The sequence below is a fragment of the Amblyomma maculatum genome, chromosome 5 (assembly GCF_055883805.1).
Source record: "Amblyomma maculatum isolate TAMU_Amacu chromosome 5, ASM5588380v1, whole genome shotgun sequence".
NCBI classification, from domain to species: Eukaryota; Metazoa; Arthropoda; class Arachnida; order Ixodida; family Ixodidae; genus Amblyomma; species Amblyomma maculatum.
Genome location: NC_139348.1, coordinates 45,080,821 through 45,103,150, shown reverse-complemented (window position 1 = coordinate 45,103,150; position 22,330 = coordinate 45,080,821). Strand labels below are relative to the sequence as shown.

General features: G+C 47.4%; 2 protein-coding genes across 2 annotated transcripts; both read right to left on the bottom strand.

The window, feature by feature from the left end:
* Nucleotides 1-16,015: 16,015 nt before the first annotated feature.
* Nucleotides 16,016-17,568, bottom strand: LOC146188217 (uncharacterized). Its single transcript, XM_084603690.1, has 2 exons — nucleotides 17,453-17,568; nucleotides 16,016-16,841 (listed from the first exon to the last, which is right to left on the bottom strand). The coding sequence occupies exons 1-2, from the start codon at nucleotides 17,476-17,478 to the stop codon at nucleotides 16,193-16,195; spliced, it is 675 nt and encodes a 224-aa protein (XP_084459816.1). The 5' UTR covers nucleotides 17,479-17,568; the 3' UTR covers nucleotides 16,016-16,192.
* On the bottom strand, nucleotides 17,441-20,216 carry LOC146188216 (uncharacterized). The gene is made up of 2 exons (XM_084603689.1): nucleotides 18,668-20,216; nucleotides 17,441-17,568 (listed from the first exon to the last, which is right to left on the bottom strand). Exons 1-2 carry the CDS (start codon nucleotides 20,045-20,047, stop codon nucleotides 17,485-17,487), a joined length of 1,464 nt encoding a protein of 487 aa, XP_084459815.1. The 5' UTR covers nucleotides 20,048-20,216; the 3' UTR covers nucleotides 17,441-17,484.
* Nucleotides 20,217-22,330: the final 2,114 nt, after the last annotated feature.

Below are 22,330 nucleotides of genomic sequence, written 5' to 3'. Positions count from 1 at the left end.
TTAAATACCGTAAATAGGGAGCATATACTGGAGGAGACTAAAATGCCTGCTGTTGACTAAAAATATGGCAACTCTGTGTTCAAATATTCGACTGCTCTATCTGTGTTCTTTTCACAGTTTTGTTACAACTAATGACATAACCCAATTCGTGTCTCCCCCGCCGGGGTGGCGCAGTGGTTACGGCGCTCGACCACTGTTCCCAAAGACGCGGGATCGAATCCCGGCCTCGGCGGCAGCTTTTCCATGGAGGCGAAAAGCAAAGCGCCCGTGTGCTGTGCGATGTCAATACACGTTAAAGAACCCCAGGTGGTCGAAATTTCCGGAGTCCTCCACTACGGCGTCTCTCATAGCCTGAGTTGCTTTGGGACGTTAAACCCCACAAACCAACCAACCAACCAATTCGTGTCTGAATGCATGCAACGAGATCATTTTTCTGACAGCAGTTTGGATTTATTTTCCGCTAGCTCGAAGTTGTTGGTCTAAAACGTAATTGCCACCCCTCGTATCCGCCATCACTTTGCGTTCTTGCGACGACTAGTGCCGCTTCAGTTAGATGATCCCATAAATATCCTAGAAAAGTCTTTTTCTACGACCGGGAAAATTACACGTCTTTATCATCAGAACTTTTAAATTCTCACCTATAATTTAAGAAGCCAGTCACTAAGTGGACATAGATGATGCTTGCATTCTTTTTAGAAATAAAATAAAGGCTTTAATTAAAAATACATACCTTTCAAACTTTTGACATCTGGACGCCGGAATGAAGAGCCTTGGGAGAACAAGAAAATTTCCTCACTAATAACCAAAAGACGCCAATTGTATGCTTTGTATTTAGAGACTCGCAGTCAGCCTGTTTTCCAGGAACTGCATTGCGGGAATTACAAAATTAAGCAAGAAATCAAACTAACCAAACAAACGCATTGCCGCGATCTAGTCAAATCTTTATTTGTTCCTTTTTCCACAGCTGCCGGAATGCGGCCGTATCATTCTTATTCTGTTACGCGGATCAATTCTGCATTCTTTGTTTGTTCATGCTCATCGTCGTGAGACGCTGCTTTATCAGTTGTTTTTTTTTTTTGTCGCGTAAAATGCGCTTGATGTCTCTCGAAGAATCCTGCCACTCGCGTGTACCTCTGCATTTTTCTAGGTTGTTGACCGTGGATCGTTTGTTGGCCAGACGGCATTCTTAGTTCGAAGACTGAAGAGCACATTTGTTGTGGTCGCCGTCCCCGATTCATTTAGTCCTTTTGCAGGCGCAAGTCAGCCCAGTAAAGGGTTTCTTCAGTTCAGTTCAGGCTCCTCATTTGTTGTCATCGGGCTTGTCACGACCACGTGACATCTGGCGCAGGTGCTGACCATCGTGTCCCATTTTACCCCTTCAAGCGAAGACCACAGCCCTGTTCCTCTAACCGTGAGGGGCCGGCCGACAGGCCACCGAACCAGCCAGCTACTTTAAGGGCTCCAACCCGAACAGTATTCTGACACACCCCGTTCGACGCCGGAAGGCATCAACTTCGGCAACGGCCCAGTCAATAGCACCGGTTGTCTTTGTGCTGTCTCGGGAGCTTCCAATCTTCCAAGGTCTGCCAACTGAAGATGTGCAAGACTGAATGGACCTCTTCGACAGTGAGGCAGAATTCAATGGCTGGAAAGACGTTGCGAAATTAAGGCAAGTTTGCTTCGCTCTTCAAGGACCTGCTGGAGTTCTGTTCGAAAATCACGAGACTTCTCCGAAGGATAGGGGATCTTTAAACTGGGGTTTGTAACGGCCTTTGCAAGTTCCGTCCGAAAAGAAAGAGCTCCGGCTGTCCTTCAATCGAGAATTCAGCACCAAAATGCGTATGTCCTGCTCTATGTTAATAGGATGAAACATTTTTTTTTCGGCTGCGCAAATAGCCGCATGACAGACGATACGAAGAGGAACCTCTTGATGCGTGGTGTGAAAGATCAGCTATTTGCAGGTCTACGTCGCCAGCCGCCAACGACTGTTGCCGAGTTCTCCCAGTAAACAGCAAATATAAAAAAAAAACCTTACAAATACGAACGTGACTCTATGACCACCCTTTTGAAACGCTCTCTGCAAGCCACTATGACACCACACCTACAAGCGGAGATATCCTCCATGAGATCATACGTCAAGTCATTCATTAGGACTGCGCCCACTCCTACCGTCACAAGTGCAGCCGCAGGTTGCGTCTGTCACGAACGTCCGTGAAGAAGTCCAGCAAGCATTGGGCGTTCCTCAGGCGACGGATCTTACAGCTCAAACACAAGAAGCAACAGACATGAACTATTCTGCTGCATTACGTCGTCCAGAGCCCCGACGCGATCTTTCAAGCCCTCGCAGCTATTATGCTGTACCTGAAAGCCGCCCTTTGTCTCCCGTCCGCCAAGCCAACCAACGAACTCCAAGCCCCAGGAAATGGGACGACTCGAGGACATCTAAAAACCGACCACTATGTTTTCATTGTGGTGAGGCTGGACACATATCCCGTCCCTGCCCCTAAAGAGGCATCAATCTGCGCGGCTTCGCCATCGACGCCCCACGACCCGGTTATGGCGAACGACCGGAAGAAATGGAAAACTACTTGCCGAGGACAGAGTCACCAAGCCTTTGGTACCGCTCTCTATCACGGTACAGCGTCCGATTTGTATCGCCTGGTTGCAGGTACACCTAAGGAAGACGCCCAAGCCCCCGTAAGGGAAACTAAAGGCAGCAACCTTTCGAGGTCAAGTTGCTCAACGGCAAAAAGATGAAGATCCTCCGTCGGCGACGACCACTCGACGCAGCCATTTCACTGTCATTCTACACGACGACACCGACGACCAACCGACCAGAGTTGAATCCTACGCCACCGCCCAGCGAAGTGACAGCGGTGTGCCCCCGCCGCTCCCATACTACGCGACGGAGCCGAGATCGAAGACCGAAAGAAACACGTAATACAAGGACGCAAGCAAGTGACCTTGAAGTGGCTGTCGCCGGTCGCACCGTTACTGTCCTAGTGGACACCGGACCTGACTATTGTATCATCAGTGGAGCATTCGCCGCCAAGCTCAAGAAAGTGACAACCACTTGGGGGGTCCCACTAATCCGCAGCGCTGGCGGTAACCTTATTACGCCGTCCGGCCGATGCGCAACGAGAGTGACTGTAAATGAACGCATTACTTACGAACTTCGTGGTCTTGAACTAGTGCTCCCGTGACGTGATTTTGCGTATGGACTTTTTAAGTGAGCATAGAGCAATCATCTACCTCCGCTCAAACGCTCATCACGCTCTCGGCGGACAACGCCATACCTACTATGGCGACATGGACACATCACATCGCTCTCAACGTCCTCGAAGGAGACTTAACCGTGTCACCCCGACCAAGTGCCTTCGCTTGCGTGGGAAACGCCGACATTGAAACCGCCGAAGGCGTCGTCAAAGAAAACGCCGAGTCCTCTTGAAATGAGGGCTCCTCATCGCAAGAGGTATCGCCCATTTTTCGTTGGAACAAGCTCACGTGCTGTTCACAAACTTTACCGAAGAATACTGGCACCTTAACAGGGCACGACCATCGATTTCCTCGCCAAGACAGCGAACAGCCGAGATGTGTTCGCCCTTCCCGGCCACCTCAAAGACGATATGTCTAACCTAACTGAGGAGCCTACGTGTGACATCAACACAGCACTACCACGAGACAGACGACACCGGATTGGGTATATTCTTGAAAGCTTCAGCGAGTGATTTTTTTCAACGTTAAAAGTGCAACAGACTTCATTATCTCAGACGAACAAGCCCGGCCTCTACTTGAAACCCCTACCGTGTATCGCCACGTGATTGTCAAGCCATCCCCGATAAAGTTGAGGAAATGCTTCGCAGAGACGTAATTCAGACATTGAACAGCCCATGCGCTGCAGCAGTCGTCCTAGTGGCGAAAAAAGACGGCACACTCCACCTCTGCATTGATTACCACTGTTTGAACAACGTCACGCAGAAGGATGTCTACCCCCTCCCTCGCATCGACGATACTCTAGATCGTCTCTGCAACGCTAGGTATTTCTCGTCCATGGACCTGAAGAGCGGGTTCTGGCAAATTGAGATCGACGAAAGAGACCGCGAGAAGACAGCGTTCGTAATACCAGACGGCCTCTTCGAATTCAAGGTAATGCCATTTAGCCCGTGCTCCGCACCAGGCACGTTTCAACGAGTGATGGGCACTGTCCTGGATGGCTTAACGTGACAAGTTTGTTTTGTGTACTTCGATGACGTCATTGTGTTTTATTCAAACTTTGAAGACCGCCTGAAAAGGCAGCTGACAGTGTGGGATGCCATCAAGTCATCAGGACTGACATTAAAATCAGAAGAGTGCCACTTCACTTACGAGGAGCTGTTGCTCCTGGGCCATATCGTGAGCAAGGATGGCGTTCGCTTTGACCCGCAGAAAACCGCTGCGATCTCCCAGTTTCCACAGCCTTCTAACAAGAAAGCCGTGCGCAGATCCGTGGACTGTGCGCTTAATACCGCCTGTTTGTCAGGAACTCTTCGCGCATCGCCGAACTGTTAACGCAATTTACAATGGGAAGCACCGCAGGCGGTAGCATTCAACGGACTTAAGCGCCGCTTACAGACCCCTCATGTCCTCGGCCACTTCAACGAAAACGGCGAAACAGAAATGCACACAGACGCAAGCAGCGCTGCCCAAGGCGCAGTCCTCGTTCAGAGAGTTGAAGGGTGAGAAAGCGTTATAGCGTATGCCAGCCGCTCCTTGTCGTAAGCCGATGCGAATTACTCGACGACCGAGAAAGAGCGCCTCGCGATCATATGGGCAACTTCAAAGTTCCGTCCGTACTTATACGGCCAACCATTCAATGCAGTCAGCGATCCCTACGCGCTTTGCTGGCCGGCAAATTTGAAAGACCTCTACGGACGCCTTGCCCTATGTAGCCTACGTTTTCAAGATTTGATATCATAGTGGTCTACAAGTGCGGCCGCAAGCACTTCGAAGTTGACTGCTTGACATGAATCCCCGTTGATGTGCCGCCGAAGGAAGACGACGAAGACGAAGACGCCTTTTTTACCGGTAAACGCCAGCAGTTTTGCACAACAGCGATTAGACCCTGAGCTGAAAGCGCTAGCCGATTACTTAGAAGGAAAGATCGTTTTCCCCCTCGCTGTGTTTAAGCGTCAGCTGTCGTCCTCCGAGTTATAAAATGACGTCCTTGCGAAGCGCTTTGCATCCAAAAGGACTGCACACCTTGTCGCGCTTATAAAACTTAAAGAGGAAATTCTGTAGGCGTGTCACGATAAGCCAATGGCAGGACGTCTGGGCCTTGCACGCATCTTGCATCGAATTCGAGATATTTATTATTGGCCACGATGTCGCCCATTACGTCAAAACGTGCCGTGAGTGCCATCGACGCAAGCCATATCCGACGAGACCTTCTGGTCTACTGAACCCGGTACCACCCCAACTAGACGCTTTCAAGTATATAGGGATATGCCTCCGCGGACTGTTCCAAACTTCATCGACCGGAAAGAAGTGGATCAGTGTGGCCACTGATCATATGACCCGTTACTCCGAAGCAAAAGCCTTTCCTAAGGATTCGGCCGAGAAGTGCTCATCATGACAGCGGAGCAGCATTTACGTCGGAGCTCACTCATGCCATTCAGAAGTACAGCAAGACACGCCACCGAATGACGACCGCCTACCACCGGCAGACGAATGGCCTTACAGAACGTCGCAACAAAACTATGGCGGATATGCTGGCTATGTACGCCGGCGCCGAACACAAGACCTGGGACACCATCCTGCCGTACGTTGTCTTTGCGTATAACACGGCCATCTAGGAGACAACCAGTGTGACGCTGCTCAAGCTAGTGTAGGGCAGAGAGCCCACGACGACGCTCGACGCGATGCTTCTGCACGTGACAAAAGACAACCCCGACATCGCCGGTTACCTTCAGCATGCAGAGGAAGCCCAACGACTCGCCCAGCTGCGTACCAGACTACCAACACACCGGCGCCCTGCCCACAACGTCCGACGCCACGACGCAGGGTACAAGCCGGAAGAACATGTGTGGTTTTAGATGCCAGTAACACCACCGTGGACTGAGTGAAAAGCTCTTGCGGCAGTACTACGGCCCGTGCAGTGTCCTTCGGCGCATCGGACCGCTAATAATGAAGTCGTCCCGGACAGCACGACCACATCCCAACCCCGCGCAAGGGCACCTTGTGTAAACTAGGTGTTGGTGCTTGGTGCCACCACGGACCCTGAGCCCCCATACCGAAGCTGTAATCCGTACCGTGGCGATAGGTTGAGAGGTGGAGGGAAGAAACCTTGAACAGTGGCGGTCGAGGCCATGGTCAAGCCTCGGCCGATGGGCCCCTCGCCTGTCCACCAGGCGAGGGGCTCCGGGACCTTCCTCTGCGTATAAGGGTTTGACAGAGGCGACATATATTAGGACCCCTTAAACTATCCATACTGCATGGAAAAACTACATTTAAAAAAACCTGATCGACCCCCGAAAAGGAGTCGCACCGAAATGACGCAAAAAATCGCGACACCAACTGAGAACTTTCCAAAATACCTTGTCTTGCGCTCTATAACCGAATCTAAACCGGTAAATGAACTGTCAGTCTTTCTGATTGCCAACTCTCTGAAGGCCATCATTGGGGCAAATTATAAAGCGAAGAAACTAGGATCTGGTGACTTGCTAATAGAGGTATCAGACAAAAGTCAGTCTGACAACCTCCTCACAACAAAAACATTTGCTCACCTTGACGTTCAAGTATCACCCCACCGTAGTCTTAACTGCTGCCAGGGAGCGGTTTCTGAGCGAGACCTCCTAAACGAAACAGAATCAGATCTCCTTGAGGGCCTACAGAACCAAGGTGTAACAGCAGTACGAAGAATAACAATCAGGCGAAAGAATGAAGAAATAAAAACGAAACATATTGTTCTCACCTTCAACCGGAGCACACTACCTGAATTTATAAATGTGGAATTCATCCGATGCAAAGTTAGCCTGTACATACCAAGCCCGCGCAGGTGCTTCAAGTGTCAGCGGTACGGGCATGGTAGCCAGACATGTCGAGGACGCCTTATATGTGCAAAGTGCAGTGCACATGACCATGCAACCGATAAATGCAGTGCAACTGACTACAAATGCGTGAACTGTGAGGGCACCCACCCTGCATACTCACGGTCCTGTGCAGCCTTTCAGGCCGAAAAGGAAATAATCAATATAAAGGTAACTGAGGAGATAACATACGGAGAGGCGCGAAAAAAGCACGGAATGCTTTCCTCCGCTCCCTATGCTGACGCAGCCCGCAGAGGGGCCAGGCCGCGTCTAGTAACGGTGGGCACGCAGTGCAATGCTGCTGACTTGCTCCCACCACGGCTCCTCACTAAGCAGCCACCGGCTGCCCCAATCTTTGCAATCCCGGAGGTCACTTTCTCCCAGACCTCCGGGACACCAAAGACATCTGAGAGGAACCTGGTTTTTCTGGAAAAACCTCCTGCCTCCATGCCTTCACCAGAGGCGATGGAGGTGAGCGTGGACTCCGCAGCGTCAGTGGCGCCTAGGGAGTCCGCCAATGAGAGGCGGTGCCCACCGGACCGCTTCAAATTGAAAAAACATACGCCAGTTAAGCCACCTGATAAAGGCGGCGACTCTTAAACCCACTGTCTCATCCACATCCCGCTCTTACAAAAATGGCTACTGAGAGTTTCGTTTATTGGAACTGTCGGGGGCTACTAAATAATCTGGATGATGTATATGAAATCCTTCCCGAGCACCAACCAAACATATTTTGTCTGCAAGAGACCCACTTAAAACCAGCAGACACAAGTTTCCTCAAGCAGTATCACATACTCAGGAAGGATAGGAAAGGCAGCACTCGCCCCTCTGGCGGTGTTGCTATTGTAACTCAAAAATCAATCCCATGCCGAAGCATCTCACTTAACACAGACCTAGAGGCAGTGGCAATACAAGCATTAATTTTTGGTAAAATAACAACCGTTTGTTCTCTGTACATTCCTCCAGATTATAGGTTATGTAGCGAAAGTTTTGAAAACCTAATTGATCAACTTCCAGAACCATGGCTGCTGGTCGGAGACTTTAATGCACATCATCCATTATGGGGATGTACTAGAACGGACTCCCGAGGTGTGCTAATCGAAAAATTTTTATTGTCCTCTGGATCCTGCCTACTTAACACAAAAGAGCCAACATACTACAACATATTACATAACACATACACATCCATAGATTTAGCTATTGGCTCTCCAATGCTCTTAGCAGCTGCAGAGTGGGTTGTAATTAACAATCTATATGGAAGTGACCATTTTCCGATCTCTGTAAAGTATGCTCGTAATAAAAATGAAAATGCGTCTAATCCTAGAAAGTTTAAAGAATATGCAGCCAACTGGGAGATGTTCAGGGAACACTCATCATTGACTTGTTCATCAGTTACTGACTTAGGCGTTGATGAAACTCAGCGCTTGATCACGCTGCACATTATAGAGGCAGCAGAAAAATACATTCCACAGACGTCAAGTAAGCCACGAAATAAACGAAGACCCTGGTGGAATGCAGAATGTAAGACTGCCCGTGTAACTCAAAACAGGGCATGGTCGAAACTACGCTGATACCCCACAACCGAAAACCTAATAGCGTTTAAGCGTGCAAAGGCAAATGACAGGCGTGTTCGACGCATTTCCAAGCGAGAAAGCTGGTCATCATTCCTTTCTTCTGTGAACTCTTATTCGGCTGCACACAAAGTTCACAACAGGATAAGAGCACTCAAAGGATATAGCACAATCCCAACGCCCCTTGTCAGCACCAGTGGTGACTCTCTTGAACATCAAGCAGACACACTAGGGCAACACTTTGAATACATATTCAGCCCAGCGCACTATACAGATTCCTTTTTGCGGCACAAGGCAAGAGAGGAGAATAAACACATACATGATAAAAGGCCATCCACAGGAGGATACAATAGCCCATTCACCATGCAGGAGCTGAAGATTGTACTAGACGCATGTGGTAACACAACACCAGGTCCAGACAGGATCACATATGGAATGCTCAAGCACTTGCATGTGGACGCTCTTGAAACCTTACTCTGCCTGTATAATAAAGTATGGGCCACACGACGCTTTCCTAAAGCATGGAAGGAAGCGATCATCATCCCCATATTAAAACCCGGAAAAGAACCCACACTTGCTGCTAGTTATCGGCCTATCGCACTAACCAGCTGTTTATGCAAGCTTTTTGAAAAAATGGTTAATCGTCGTCTTCTCCATTTCCTTGAATACAATGGTCTTCTTCATCAAAATCAAGCTGGTTTTAGAGCTGGGCGGTCAACAGCCGATCAGCTCATTGCCTTTGAGTCTTATGCAAGGGATGCTTTTGTACATAAACAACATTGTTTATCTGTCTTTTTCGATCTTGAAAAAGCATATGATACCACTTGGCGCTATGGTATCATCCGCGACCTCTTCTCTCTTGGCATCACAGGGAACATGTTGAATACAATACGAAGTTACTTGTCTGAACGGACATTCAAAGTTCGTATTGGCAATGCATATTCAAAACAGTACATACAGGAAAATGGTGTCCCTCAAGGTGGTGTTCTCAGTTGCACACTTTTCATAGTCAGAATGAACTCTTTAAAAAGCGTGCTGCCAAAAACTATTTTCTGTTCTGTATATGTTGATGACGTCCAGATAAGCTTTAAATCTTGCAACCTGGCCATCTGTGAACGACATATTCAGCTAGGTGTAAACAAATTGTCCAGGTGGGCTGATGACAATGGGTTTAAATTTAACTCTGAAAAGAGTGTTTGTGTACTTTTCTCTAAGCAGCGTGGCATCAGGCCTGACCCCAACATAACATTGAATGGTCAGAGCCTAGCCCTTAAAAAGGAACACAAATTTTTTGGCGTAGTTGTTGACGAAAAACTTTCTTTCATTGCCCACATAAAACAGTTGCGACTGAAGTGTCTCAAAGCAATGAATCTGCTAAAAATTCTCTCTCACCGGTCATGGGGCACAGACCGCGACTGCCTTCTGAGCCTTCTGAATAGTGTAGTTCTATCACGCATTGACTATTGCTCCATGGTCTATGGGTCAGCATCATCCTCTGCGCTAAAATTGCTCGATCCCGTGCACCACCTCGGACTTCGCCTCGCCACGGGCGCTTTTCGAACTAGCCCAATTGCTAGCCTTTATGTCGAGGCGAACCGATGGTCACTGCAACGAAGGAGACAATTTACTTCTCTAACTTATGCTATTAAGGTACTGTGCCAACTGGATCATCCATGTCGGCGGCTCCTGCTTGATAAAACTGGCATAGCTCTTTTCTCAAGAAAACGATCCCTAACACCACCATACCCAATCAGAGTTGCCACGCATATTGAACATCTGGACGTTCCGGTTACCAGTCTTCATACAACTTCCATAAAAGACCTAATTGCCCCTTGGGAAATGCACGGTGTTAATTGTGACCTGTCGTTTCCTGAAGTGGGGAAGCACGCATCCCCTATTGCCATACAGCAGCACTTCATGTCACTTCAGGCGAAGTACACTTGTGATGAATACTACAGTGATGCTTCAAAGTCTGCTCAAGTGTCCTGTGCAGCACATGGACCGCAATTTTTCACTTTCAAAAACACTGAACAGCCAAACAAGTATATTTACCGCTGAATGCCATGGAATCCTGCTAGCTGTGAGACACATTATAGAAAATAAAATACAGACATCGATCATCTATACAGACTCCCTCAGTGTTGTAACGTCCCTATCCTTTTGGAAGTGGCATAATAAGAACCCAGTCCTGAATTCTCTCTATAACACTCTTATCTCTGCCAACAAACTAGAACTCAAAATTACACTGTGTTGGGTGCCAGGCCACCGCTGTATTCCAGGTAACGAGGCAGCTGATAGGCTTGCTGCATCAGCTGCCCTTCGAAACACTACAGACATTGACAACATAGCATATCAGGACCTCAAGTCACACATCAAAAACATGATTCAACAACAATGGCAAGAGGAATGGGACACAGCAACTGAGTATAAACTACACACAATAAAACCAACAATAGGCAGGTACACTACAGAAAAACGAAACAGATTCAAAGAAATAGCTCTGTGCAGACTGAGGATAGGTCACACATATACAACACATTCATACCTTTTAACAAACTCTCCTGCACCACATTGCCCGAGATGCGGAGACCGACTAACAGTGATCCACGTTTTAATTGAACGTCCGAGACTTCAACAGCAAAGGAGACACCATTTTCCCGAATTACACAAGCAACATATACCCACACATCCGTCCATCTTTCTTGGTGATGATCCAATGTTTTTATTTAGATAGAGTTTTTAATTATTTATTTAAAGTAGGCTTTTTATATGGAATTATTCATCAACGTGGGCGTAAGCCCGTTTCTTTTACTTAGAAAGCTGTCTTTTTCCTTTTACTCGGACCACTATACATCGAAATTCAGTGTTTTAGGCCCCATACACCACTGTTTTTAGACTATACACTCCGAAATAACTTTGAGGCCCTATACACCACCGTTTTTAAGTTCATCATAAACACCACACATCGAACATTTTATTAACTTCAGTTGATACTTCACCATGTGTTTGGCGCTCTTTGGCCTAAGATGCCCTTGCGCCAAAAAAAACCAGATCATCATCACCATCATCATCACCACATCCCAACGGCGCAGGATGCGCCCAGAAATCGTCCATGTTCTGTGCTTCAAACCTTATTACGCGCACTAAAAGGCCTTAGTTTTAATTTCTCAGCTTTGTTTACCTTTATGCGTTTATTTTGCAAGCATCGAGACGGTGCCTTTTTTTAATGCGGAGTAATGCCGCGATCTAGTCAAATATTTATTTGTTCCTTTTTCTACAGCTGCTGGCATGCGGCCTTATCACTCTGGTTCTGTTAGGCGGATCATTTTTTATTATTTGTTTGTGGATGCTCTTGTCGCGAGGCTCAGCTATATCAGTTTTTTTTATCGCGCAAGATGCGCATCGTAAGGAAATTTGAGAATAAAGTTTGTGGTTCCTGATTCGTCTAACGTTATTTTTGTCAAGCTTTCATGGTATGAGACCTGCTCCATATCAGACGTATTTTCGGAAAAAAGCTATGATGTATCTCCTACTGCAAACAACACTCAGTGAAAAATTTAGTGGCGTATTTCATCATGTCCACTGACACTTTAGCTCCCGAAATTAAGATCAGGGTAGGAACACCTTTATTTTTTTATTTATACAAGTACCTGCCGCATCTCAAGGGCATTATAGCAGGAGAGAGGGGACAATTGGAGGAAACCTTGTGTCGTATATGAACAGGTGACAAAAAGAAAGTAACAAAATACGCAACATCAGTAGTCACCTCAACTGCAAACGGCGTTCTGGGCACCGCGGTTCAAAATTCACAACACAGTAAATATAAAGGGCACGCTGTCGCATGAAGCGCAATTCCAGCCCAAATGTTTGAAGTAAACGGGATAGTATGAATCTACGGCAGACTGTGACAATACACTGAAACTATGAACACGTTTTACATTCACCAATGCTCTTGGGAAGCTTGTGCGGGAAAATTACTTACATTAGGCATCAGTTCGACCGCGCATTTCAAGAACATTTAGCTCGTGAGCCCGTCGTTTAGAACCCCACTGAGGTGGCGCAGCGGTTAAGGAGCTCGACTACTGTTCCCAATGACGCGGGATCGAATCCCGGCCTCGGCGGCTGCGTTTCGATGGAGGCGAAACGAAGCGGCGTCCGTGCGCTGTACGATGTCAGTGCACTGTAAAGACCCCCAGGTGGTCAAAATTATCGGAGTCCACTACGGTATCTCTCATGGCATTAGTCGCTTTGGGACGTAAAGCCCCACAAACCAAACCAAACATCGTTTAGAGCAGAAGTTGGAAGGCAAAATGTACAACTTCTTGTTTCTTCCTGTGAGACTAGAGTAGATTTGGAAAAAGAAATTCTAACTTTGCAGTTAATCTGCGGTGCGCTAGTGTTCTCCAACCAAGGATTTATTGTAATACTGCAACTAATGCAATACTGCTACGGAAGTTATAATTACTAGAAAACACCTTGCGGACCGGTTATGAACGCGTTCAAGCTTTTCTGTTAGAGTAGACATTTAAGGGCCCCATACCGCGCTAGCGCATTCGGGTACCGGACGAATATTTATTTAAATCAGTTGTTTTAGTCTCGAAGGGGGGGGGGGGAGGGGCTTTATAACAATTGCGTCTAATGAGGTTTAGTCTACGAGATGACTTTAAGGTTAAGTATTCAATATGGCCATTCTATGTCAAATTTTCTGCCCAATAAACCCGGAGATAATTTTGATGTTGAACCTTTTCAAGAAGTAATCCGTCCGATGTTATAAGCTGCTGAAATGTGTGGAAAACAACCCGACTTACTTATAAAGCATCAATTTAACTATGGCGTACCTGCGTAGCCTTGTCTTACTTCACCAAAGTGTTGTGCAAGCTTCGATTTCCATTCCAGAGCCATTTCAAAGACGAAGAGCAATTTCGCTGTCTTTTTACATGAGCATTACTTATAAGAAAGCGCATCTAGTTTTCCCATATGCCATCAATAACACAGAAATAAAACGCGTCAGCAAGGGGCAGTACCTCTGCGTCACAAATCACTAACAATCTAAACTAGAGTGGACATGTAAACCATATCTGTGATTTGGTGCAAAAAAACTCGGGTTCCTAAAACAGAAACTTAGGAGTGCTAAGCCTGATCTTAAACTTAAGGCATATAAAACTATCATACGCCCTTTTTTGGAATATGCAGCCATAATCCGGGAGCCCTATCAGCAATACCTCATTGACAAATTACAACAGGTACAACATTTACAGTCAGATTTATTTTTTTCTGCCTATCAACGACACCAGTCGGTAACAGTTTTAACGCCGCTCTGAGAACTAAGCACTTGAAGAGAAATAGTTTGACTAAAGTTTTTATCAACTGTAGAACGGCAAATTATACCTTGATCCTGTCTCGTACCTTCCACCTCCTGGAATTCTATTGCCTCGTATTAATCACTCATATGCAGCTATGACCTACACACCGAGACTTGATGTTTTTAAATATTCTTTTCTCCCCAGATTAGTAATAGATTGAAATAACCTTCACCCGCTATTATTTGTTGGCACTCAATCAACAGGGCATTTTGTACAGAAATTGGAAACATGTGTCAAATAAGAATTATGCCTCATTTCAAAAGTGTTAATTCCCTGCTTGCCTATAGGTACTGTTATTCCATCCTTGCATGACTTGTATTTTTATTTCTTTATTTAGTTTTAACTGTTACTGTCACTTATCCCTGTCTTGATCATATCCACCCTGTAACAGCGTAGAAAGGCTAACAGTATTGTAAATAAACAAATAAATCTAGCGACAAAAGCTTCACCTGAAGTGTAGGGATAGAAGAGCCATTAGTCTCGCTTTTTCGTAACAACGACAGGAGGAAAATTCATGAGCGATGATTTCTTACGTGCTACGCGCTATCGCATTGTTTGAAAGATCAAAATCTCTGGCACGCGCGCAGCACAAACGTGTGTTCTTTGAACTTGACTTCCTCATTGACGATGGCGGGGTATATACCGGTGAGACTCTGACAATTTTTCAGTTCGATAAATGGTGCAACAGACTGCAGATATTAAAAACTATGTCAGAGAGCATTACAAGAATATTGCTATAACTGCTGTAAAGTGGCCTTTCAAAGATCAACCAAAAAGGTAAGTAACTAAGGAGTGAAATTGTATCTTGCATTGTTAAAGGTTTGCAAAAGGCGCTTATAAGCCATATCGTTTACAACTCGTTCGGTCAAAAAACATACACCGGTTCAACGCTGCTGAACCGAGTGTGGAGCGAAAGCTTTGGCTCCGGGTGACGGAGCATTGCATCGAGCACGCAAACGTTTCGTTGAACGCATCAAAGTTCACCGGCGATTTAGTTGGCGGTGGTAAAGGCGTTTATTGCATGTATATATGGGGGACACTTAATCTCCGCATTTAAGGATATGACGCCAGCTACCAGCCCACATGAACGTATGAACCGTATGAACGTGTCTCAGCGGCTTATAGGGGTAACTTGAATGCCAGGATCCTAGCAGGCTGACTCTGACATAACCGTTCCATGTGAAACGAGAGGCCCAGGTTGGCAGCTTCTGCCAGAAGTAATTTAATGCAGTGTATATAAGTATATACGGCATGTATAATGTATATACGGCACACGGTACCTCGGTGTTACGCCGACGGCTTTAATACCTTGGGCAGTGTAGTTTTCGCTACTTACTATATCGCCAGACTTAAGTTTCGGTACGGGGATTTTTCGGAAGTGTTCAGACTATGCCAGAAATAAATGGAGGCCTGTAATTAAGGCGCGCTCCCTTCCGTTACAGGGCAGTTGAGGTGCCCACTAAGAACTATGGCAGAAACTGCACCTTCAAGACCACAAAAACTTACTCACTAAATAAAAACATTACGGCCGATTTGCATAGTTAAAAAATGCGAATTAGTTGCTTTGCACTGCTTAACCGTTGTGCTTCAGCACGTCGGCTTCATTCATTGCGACGCGAAGCAAACGCGCGGCGCAGCCACGTCCTCAGCTTGCCTTACACCATCTTCATAAATGAACGAAAATAGGCACAATGTACCTAAACAATGCAGTGTTCTGCGACCGAAAGGTCTGGGGGGAGAGAAGGAGAGACGGAAGCGCACTTGAAGACGGGCGCCAGTTAAGGTGCAGAGATAAGCACAAGCAGCTTCACGACGCGGCGAGCAGCTCCCAGCCGGAGTCCAGGGAGCACCGCGCGGGCACGTCTGCTGTCCGTGAAGGCTGAGGAGTGACTGATGCGAGGGGAGAGATGCCGAAGTTCAGGACGCGCGAGCGACTCACGACTGCTCACTCTGGAGTGCTCCGGAGAAACAAACGCTTGTGAAACACAGCCCAGGGACGGCCGCTGTATCAGTCAGGACATGCCAGAACAGAATGAACGTTTATTGATAGAAGGTGTTCGCTTTTATAGTGGCTGATCGATGCCGGCACGTGCTGGTATCACCGGCAGTGGTCAGTGCATGACGTTGCCGGTAGGCACTGCGCATGCGTATCTTGCACGATACATCTTCCCCTGTTTATTAGTTCTTTGAAAGGTCAGCGAGTTGTTATTTGGTTGAAGTTACCATCGTAGTGTAGCCAGGTTGGCTGGCGCCTGATTCTGGAGGACCGCCTTACTGTTGGCGTCGACTGCCCGTCCGTAGTTGGCGCCGCTACAAGTCTCGGGCTGGGCACGTGCTCGTCTACGGGCTCGCACTCACTGTCGGACTCTTCACTTTCGGCTATGCCGCTCTCGAAGGGTTCCAGCGTCGAGTTTAGGTGCCTTCTGTTGCGGCGAAGCAGCTTGTTATCTTCCGTAATGACCCGGTATGACCGCGGGGCAGCCGGTCCCACTACTCGCGCTTTGCGGGTCCACTGTTTGTCACGAATCCTAACCACCTCTCCTTTCTTGAGGCACGGTAGAGATTTAGCTTTAGCATCCAGTGGCTTGCGCTTGAAGACAGTTGTCTTTGGCTGGCGGCTGAAGTCAGGGAGCAGCGTGCGCAGTCTTCTGCCTTGCAGGAGCTCACCCGGTGAACGACCGTCCTCCAATGGAGTCGACCGGTAGGACAGCAGTCCCAACCAGAAGTCCTGACGTGTCTCCTGCGTCTTTTTCATGATTCTTTTCACAATTTGAACGCCTTTTTCGGCAAGTCCATTAGATTGTGGAAATCCAGGGCTCGAAGTCACGTGCTGGAACTCGTACCTGGATGCAAAAACAGCAAATTCGTGGGAGGAGAATTGGGGACCGTTGTCACTGCAAACTTCTACTGGTATCCCGTAGCGGGCAAAGATGGCGCTTAATTTGTCAATAACAGTGCGAGCTGTGGTGTCGCTGAGTTGTTCAACTTCCGGGAAGTTGGAGAGGGCATCGTACACGCACAGGTAAGAACTACAGCCGTGCTGGAAGATGTCCACGCCGACTCTGTACCAAGGGTAATGAGGTGTTGGCCGCATCAAAAAAGGCTCGCGTTGTCGTTGGTACGCGTATTTCTGGCAGACAGTACAACCGTTTAACATCCTCTCGATATCGGAGCAGAGTCCGGGCCAGAACATTAGCTGTCGAGCTCTTGCTTTACATTTATTCAAGCCCAAATGACCCTCATGTAGACGTCGAAGCATTTCTGCCCTCATAGACTTTGGAATGACTACTTTCGTCCCTTTTAACACGATTCCTTCTATGAAGGACAACTCTGCAGCGAATGGCTTCAGGCTGCCGAACAGATCACTGTTGTCTCTAATGTAACCTATAACAGACTGTAGATCAGGATCCTTTGCAGTAGCCTCCACAAGTCTAGTCATTGTTCTGCTGCTCACCAGATCCGTGACCACTCCAACGGCATGAACCTCTACGTCGTCTGGGAAGCCGGTGGTGTCCGCTGATTCCTTGGGCGATGACCTCGACAGCATGTCGGCCAGCAGCAACTGTTTCCCTGGTACAAAATGAAGGGAATAATCGTACTTCATCAAGCGTAAAAAAAAACGTTGAAGCCTTGGCGGCATATCGCCAATATCTTTCGATGCAATTGCTAGGAGTGGGTGGTGATCCGTTTCAATGACAATTTTTCTTCCATAAACAAAGTGGTGAAATTTTTCGCAGCCAAAGGTAATTCCCAGTGCTTCTTTCTCAATTTGCGAGTACCTTTGTTCCGTTTCAGTCATGACACGCGATGCGTAGGCGACAGGTCGCCAGCTATCCCCGTGACGTTGCAAAAGCCCAGCTCCTAGACCGTTTTTTGATGCGTCCGAGCTGACCTTTGTTTCCTTAGCTGGATCAAAAATTGCCAGCACAGGTGTACTGCTTAAAACAGAGCAAAGAGCAGCCCATTCAGCGGCGTGTTTCTCTGTCCACTGAAAGATTGTGTCCTTTTTGATAAGATCTCGCAACAGCTTGGTCTTATCAGCCATACGCGGAATATACTTCCCAAAGTAGTTGGCCACCCCCAGCATTCGCTGAACAGCCGTCTTATCAGCCGGGGTTGTCATTTCGGCAAATGATGCTGTAAACGTAGGATTAGGCTTTATCCCGTCTTGGCTGATAATGTCGCCCAAGAATTCAACCTCTGTGCAAGCGAACTTGCATTTGTTGGCATTGAACGTTAAGCCAGCGTGCTTTGCAAGTTCCAATACCCCACGGAGGCGCTCATCGTGTTCTTCACGTGTCGCACCCCATACCAGAATGTCATCGACATACACGCGCACGCCTGGGGCTTGGTCAAATACCTCGCTCAATGTTTTTTGGAACACCTCTGGTGCTGAAGCAATCCCGAACGGCAGTCTCAAGAAGCGGTAACGCCCGAACGGTGTAGCGAATGTGCAAATTGTTGATGTGTCCTTATCCAATGGAATCTGATGAAACCCAGAATTTGCATCGAGACGAGAGAAGTATTTAGCGCCAGCGAGCTCCGCCTCAATATCATCACGCTTTGGCATCTGGTAGTGTTCCCGCTTCAGGTACTGGTTAATGTTTCTAGGATCCATGCAGACCCGCAGTTTGCCATCTTTCTTCCTAACAATAACTAGTGGGCTCACCCAGTCTGTTGGCTCGTTGACCCTTTGAATGATGTGGGCCTTTTCCATGCGTTGCAGCTCCTCCCGCAGTGGTTCTTGCAATGCCAACGGAACACGTCGCGCTGGCTGTATCACTGGTATGGCATCTTCGCGCAGAACCATCCGGTATGGACGGGCAACACAGCCGGTACCTTGAAAGAGCTGCGGGAATTCTTGCAGTACTTTTTCAGAACACTCCGTGTCCACGGCTTCCACCGAACGCACCACCAGTCCCAGCGACTCAGTTGCGTGTAGTCCAAGTATTGACTGCTTGCTTTTCTTCACGATAAAGAAAGTGAAAGTTCCGGACTTGTCGTTCATCACCACTGGTAAGGTCGCCGTGCCGAAGTGTTTAATCTCGTCCCCGCTGTAGGACCGAAGAATGGAGCTGCTTGGCTGCAGGACTGTCTCTGCTTTGCATTTACGAAAGACCGAATAGGGCAGCAAGTTTGCCTGAGACCCAGTGTCTACTTTGAAAAGAACATTTTGATTGGCTACTTTAGCTGCAACCATCCAATCAGGTGTTCTTTCGACAGTGCAGACCCTGACATTGAGGATTTCCAAGCTTTCCTCGTGAACTACTGCACCGACTGCAGGCTCATTCTGGCAGCAGACAGCGAAATGATTGGCCCCTTTGCACGCAAAACATGTCTTCCCGAACGCTGGACACTTTTTTCGCTCGTGTGTTCGATTGCACTTGCCACAACGGAAACGCTGACGTTGTTTCACTGAAGCCACTTGCCTTTCTAACTGGCCCCAGGCCTCATTTTGCTGCGATGACACTTCCGCAGCTTTGCAGATCTGTTCCGCCTTAAACAGCGTAAGGTCTTTCACTTTAAGCATCCTCTCCCGGACCTTCGGACTACTTGTGCCGAATACTATTTGATCCCGTATCATTGAGTCACTCAATGCTGCAAAATTGCAACTCTGGGCTAGCTTCCGCAGGTCACGAAAAAAATGTTCAAAGGTTTCACCTTCCGCCTGGATTCTTGAACGAAACGTGTATCTCTCGTACACTTCATTCTGCTGCTCTTGACAGTAAACTTCAAACTTCTTCACGACCGTTGCATAGTCGTCCTTGCTTTCCTCCTCCGAAAAGGTAAAGTTATTAAATACCTCAAGGGCCTCGTCCCCAGCAACACTCAGCAGCAGAGCCGTCTTAGCCGCTTCCGTCCTTGGTTCTTTGGTGGACACTGTAGCCTGCAGGAAGAGCTCGAACTTCTGTCTAAACAACGCCCACTTCTTTGCGATGTTCCCAGACAGAAGTAGTTGGTCAGGCGGCTTGAGTAGCTCCATTATCTGGCGGCTAGCACGGACGTTCCCTGCTTCCTTCAAGACACTGTTCGAAAGGCCAACAGCCATCCCACTTCTGACACCATGTATCAGTCAGGACATGCCAGAACAGAATGAACGTTTATTGATAGAAGGTGTTCGCTTTTATAGTGGCTGATCGATGCCGGCACGTGCTGGTATCACCGGCAGTGGTCAGTGCATGACGTTGCCGGTAGGCACTGCGCATGCGTATCTTGCACGATACAGCCGCCACGTCTGCAACTGACACGCCCCTCTCTCACTGTCTTACTCTCTCACTCTCTTCTCTCTCACTGGGTGCACCTAAGTGGCCGCCACCTCAGTGTTCAGTCGCCACTTTACCTTCCTCCTCTTCAAGTTCAAGGAGGGACGGATAGACGGAGAGAGCGGCTTCAGCTGCAGCTATTCGGCTGCTCCGCTTCCTCAATGCTGAGCCGCGTGACGCGCTCGTCGCCACCTTCTCTTTTTCCACTTCAAGTTCACAGAGAGAGAGATAGAGAGAGTGAGTGGCTGTGGGCAGACATCGGCGAAATTCGTGATTGCGACTTTAGTGCTACGCACTAAAAGATTGAATGTTTTACTCTTTAGGTAAAGCTTGAGCGTCCCCCAGTGTTGTTAACTGCCAAAGTCGGGATGGTCGTTCTCGCTCAGTAAGCCTTGAAAATTATTCGGCTGAAGTGATTCTGTTTAGCCGTCTGTGTATGTGTATGTAAGGGAACGTAAAAATATAAAGTCTGAGCTTCAGTAGCTCCTCCAAATTCTTCCTTTCTTCAGATCAACTAGAAAAACGTTTCTTGTAATATTTCTCATAATGAAACAAGATAATTCGCTTCCTTTCTGGCGTACCACTGTTTGTATGTAAAGTATGATCAATCCTAGAATCAAGATTCCTGCCTGCACGCCGCGCAGTCAATCTATTTAAAATTCGATGACACAAATTTGAACAAGGGCTGCTCATTCTCTAATTGGGGGGTAACGATACAGCCCATCGACAACCGCAGTCATCACCTTCGTCCTGAAGGTTGCCGTCTTGTCCGGAATCCCGTTTGCAGAGCTGAAAAGCTGTTGTTCGCCGGCTCGTTATATCCACGGCACAAGCGTGTACTCCACGCAGTTTCCTATTGCGCCCTAGACTGTGGTTGTGAGAAGAATATTAAATATTAGAATCAATCCATCAGAAAAAAAAAGAAAACAAAGACGCGCACTTGCCTCAGGTTTCCACATAACGAGTCCCCAATTCAAAATTAATAGATGTAGTCATTTATTTCACTCAGTGCGTTGGCTTCTCAAGCTAACCTCATCCTACATGCATAACAGCAGCCGAGTGCATAGGCCAAGAATCAATGGCACAAAAATGCTCTCTAAATTCAATGTGCACTGTAGAGTTCCTTTATTTCTCCTTCACTAGAGAGCACTGGCTTAGTTGTGCTATTATAACTGCCATGACTGATCTCCATTTGGATGTCAAGAACGCTGAGCCTTAGCTTAGATAATTCCAGTCGTGTTCTAAAAACGCAGCAGAATGAAGTACCTGAAAAAATATTGGGTTCAGTGCAGTCGCATTCGCGTTTTTCAATAACCTACGATCGCTGTTGTTTTTTTTCTCTCTAAGGTCTAAACGTTTTATCGCTCTATGATTTCTTGCAGCGTGTTTCCATCCGGCTGCACTGCCATTAGAGAAGCAACTCTACGGAGGAAGGATAGATTGGTCTCGGCATGCTGCTCTACACGCAAATCATGATTGCTCTTATTTTTGGAATTCTGCTTATGGACGGGTGAGTGATGAAGCTGCGTAGCACACTTTAATTTGAGCTCCTAGTCTATCTCATGTCTATCAGAGTGGCACGTAAGGCATTCATTCAGCGGCATCAAAAGACAATGGACAGGGAAGAATTTGAGCAAACATGCCGTAATCACAAAGTCCATCTTACAAAGAAGTGTGAAAGAGGACTCGTGGCAACCATACAAAACTTCGTATACGTCTTATTCTCAGTTTCTGAAGCTGAATGCACTGCCAATTTAGAATCGCAATATTTCGCAAGCGTTAGTACCCCGCCCGTCTCCTTCACATGTAATAGCTGTTAAGACCAGTCAGACCGGCACGATATGTGCAACAGAGCAATAACCTTTTCATTACGCTTTTTTAAGCTCTCCATTATACACATATGACCCGGAGCCATGTGGCGCTATCGGCAGAAAGACGACATGAGGAATAACTTGCAAACGTTCGGTTAGTCATCACAGAGATATGACAACTACAGTTTTTGCTGCACCATGAATATTCCAACGTTGGGAATGCTTTCTTCGTGCTCTGTCATTTGGCTGATCGAGCAC

Bases quoted from the DNA above. Each gene is read 5' to 3' on its own strand.
- LOC146188217 (XM_084603690.1), bottom strand. From the start codon at position 17,478: ATGCCGTTGGAGTGGTCACGGATCTG. The intron at 16,842-17,452 runs GTGAGCAGCAGA...TTTTGCATCCAG, and splicing joins TTGGAGTGGTCACGGATCTG to GTACGAGTTCCAGCACGTGA.
- LOC146188216 (XM_084603689.1), bottom strand. From the start codon at position 20,047: ATGGCTGTTGGCCTTTCGAACAGTGTCTTGAAGGAAGCAGGGAACGTC. The intron at 17,569-18,667 runs GTGAGCCCACTA...ATTTTGTACCAG, and splicing joins TCAACGAGCCAACAGACTGG to GGAAACAGTTGCTGCTGGCC.